The sequence below is a fragment of the Hylobates moloch genome, unplaced genomic scaffold, assembly GCF_009828535.3.
Source record: "Hylobates moloch isolate HMO894 unplaced genomic scaffold, HMol_V3 SCAFFOLD_8780, whole genome shotgun sequence".
NCBI lineage: Eukaryota > Metazoa > Chordata > Mammalia > Primates > Hylobatidae > Hylobates > Hylobates moloch.
Window position 1 is genome coordinate 1 of NW_026661055.1, and position 2,875 is coordinate 2,875.

The window sequence follows — 2,875 nt, forward strand, 5'->3', positions numbered from 1 at the left end:
TAGAGACGGGGTTTCGCTATGTTGGCCAGGCTGGTCTCCAACTCCTGACCTCGTGATCCGCCCGCCTCCGCCTCCCAAAGTGCCACCGCGCCCGGCCTTTTTTTTTTAAGACAGAGTCTCGGCCGGGCGCGGTGGCTCACGCCTTTAATCCCAGCACTTTGGGAGGCCGAAGGGGGCTGATCACGAGGTCAGGAGATCGAGACCATCCTGGCTAACACTGTGAAACCCCCGTCTCTACTGAAAATACAAAAAATTAGCTGGGTGTGGTGGCGGGAGCCTGTAGTCCCAGCTACTCCACAGGCTGAGGCAGGAGAATGGCGTGAACCCGGTAGGCGGAGCTTGCGGTGAGCCGAGATCAGCCCACTGGAATCCAGCCTGGGCGACAGAGGGAGACTCCGTCTCAAAAAAAAAAAAAAAAGACAGAGTCTGGCTCTGTTGCCCAGGCTGGAGTGCAGTGGCGCGATCTCGGCGCATCACAATCCCTGCCTCGCCCCCAGGTTCAAGTGATTCTCCTGTCTCAGCCGCCCGAGTAGCTGGTACTACAGGCGCGTGCCACCATGTCTGACTAAATTTGTATTTTTACTAGAGACGGGGTTTCACTATGTTGGTCAGGCTGCTCTCCAACTCCTGATCTCCTGATCCGCCCGCCCCCACCTCCTAAAATGCTAGGATTATAGGCATAAGCCACCACGCCGGGCCTCTTTTTTTTCTTTTTCTTTTTTTTATTTTGAGACGGAGTTTTGCTCTTGTTGCCCAGGCTAGAGTGCAATGGTGCGATCTCAGCTCACTGCAATCTCCACCTCAGCAGGACAGCAGGAATCTTCAGTGATCCACGGGCAGATCTGCAGCCATTGTGGGCACCTGTTCTTCCCTCAACCTTTGTGCCTGGGTCTCTCCTTCCAGTACCTCTTCCATGCCCCCCACCCCCTCCACGTCCGCCGACCACCATTGCCAGCAGGTATCTTGCACAGGTACCTTGCAGCGATAATTAATCCGTTAAGGTCGCTCTGTCACTCGCGCCATTCTGTGCACGCGCACCCACTGCCTCAGCTTTAAAAGATGCGTTGCCCCGCAAACTTGCCGCGCTAATCCGTTAAGGTCGCTCCGTCCCTCGCGCCGGTTCTTTGCACGCGCAGCCACTCCCTCAGCTTTAAAAGGCGCGTTGCCCGGCAACAGAAGAAACTGCTGGCTTAGCGGTTGGCCGAGTTGGCAGCTCGACGTGGACGCTCAGAGCCCAGCTCTCGAGAGTTCAAAAACGACGGTTCGCCACTGCTCCCAGGAGCGGTTACCTGGGCACTCTGTGCCCCTCATTCCTGTCCGGGCCCAGGCCGAGGACCTGCCAGGAGGGCTCAGTTGCCTGGAGCCCGTTCAGCCCATCCCCCAGTTCACTTTGCTTGTGGGATCTCCCCGTTGCTCCTGCCCCTGGACTGAGTGGCAGGCCATCCTACAAGCACCCGGACACTTGGCATCAGTGCTGTCAAGACAACTGTAAGAAGGTTTTCCGGGATCCTGCAAGCCCTGTGCTCCTTCCTGGTGATCCTGCCTTCAGTTTCATGGCACAGGTACCACAGCAAGCCAGTGCTGTGTGCTCCGAGTTCCAGGGCATCCTCCAGCTCAGCCACTGCACTGAGCACAAGGACTCTCTGTGGGGCCCAGGAGCAGGAAGTCACCCCTTTGGGGCCCACAACACCCGGCCGTCCCCACACTTGTGTCCAGGGAAGGTAGTGTTGAGGGCCCTCAAGGAGAGCGGGGCTGGGATGCCTGAGCAGGACAAGGACCCTAGAGTCCAAGAGAGTCCTGATTATCAGAGAAGGGTCCCCGAGGTCACCGGGGATGCACGCTCTGCATTTAGGCCCCTGCGGGACAATGGAGGCCTCTCTCCCATTGTGCCCAGGCCTGGGCCTCTGCAGAGAGACCTCCATGCCCAGAGGTCAGAAGTCACATATCACGAGAGACCCCAGACCTCCTGGATGAGCTCGTGCACCAAACGCAACGCGATCTCGAGCTCCTACAGCTCCACGGGAGGCTTCCCGTGGCTAAAGCGGAGGAGGGGGTCAGCCTCATCCCACTGCCAGCTGACCATCAGGTCCTCAAAGACAGTGACTGAGGACAGGCCTCAGGCTGTCTCTTCGGGTCACACCCGGTATGAAAAGGCAGCAGATATAGCACCAGGGCAGACACTCGCCCCCAGGAATGGCTCCCCCAGATCCCAGGCGTCTAGGCCCCGTAGACGCAAGTTTCCCCTGCGGCCACGCAGGCGAGGTGAGCCCCTGATGCTGCCGCCTCCCTTAGAGGTGGGGTTCCGGGTCACTGCTGAAGACCTGGACCGGGAGAAGGAGGCTGCGTTCGAGCGCATCAACAGTGTACTGCGGGGCGAGCCCAAGGCCATCTGGGACTGCAGACCCTCATGGCCTTCCCACGCTTTCTCCTCACTTGCAACAGGGGCTTCTGGTCTGCCTGCTGTCTCTAAAGCATCCAGTATGGATGCACAGCAGGAGAGACACAAGTCCCAAGACTGCCTGGGCCCAGTGGCCCCCCTAACATCTGCTGCAGAGGTCCCCTCTACAGCTCCTGTGTCTGGGAGGAAGCGCAGACCATCAGGCTCCCTATTCTCCTCCTCAGATCCCCTTCCTGCCACCTCTTCCCACTCCCGGGACTCAGCCCAGGTCACCTCGCTGATTCCGGCCCCCTTCCTAGCTGCAAGCATGGATGTGGGCATGAGAAGCCCAAGGCCTGGCACTTCTGGAGCCAGTTCCAGCCCTCCAGCCACACCCATGGAAATTGAGAGTACAGAGGTGGGCCCAGGTCTGCATTCTGGGGCCAGTTCCAGCCCTCCAGCCACACCCATGGAAATTGAGAGTACAGAGGTGGGCCC

At 59.1% G+C, this 2,875-nt stretch overlaps 1 protein-coding gene across 1 annotated transcript; it reads left to right on the forward strand.

The window, feature by feature from the left end:
- Positions 1-536: 536 nt before the first annotated feature.
- On the forward strand, positions 537-2,867 carry LOC116465724 (putative POM121-like protein 1; the record flags this gene model as incomplete). The annotated part of the gene is made up of 1 exon (XM_032148702.2): positions 537-2,867. A coding segment is annotated over exon 1 (1,314 nt), but the record flags the coding sequence as incomplete, so codon positions are not given.
- Between the last annotated feature and the right edge of the window lie 8 nt (positions 2,868-2,875).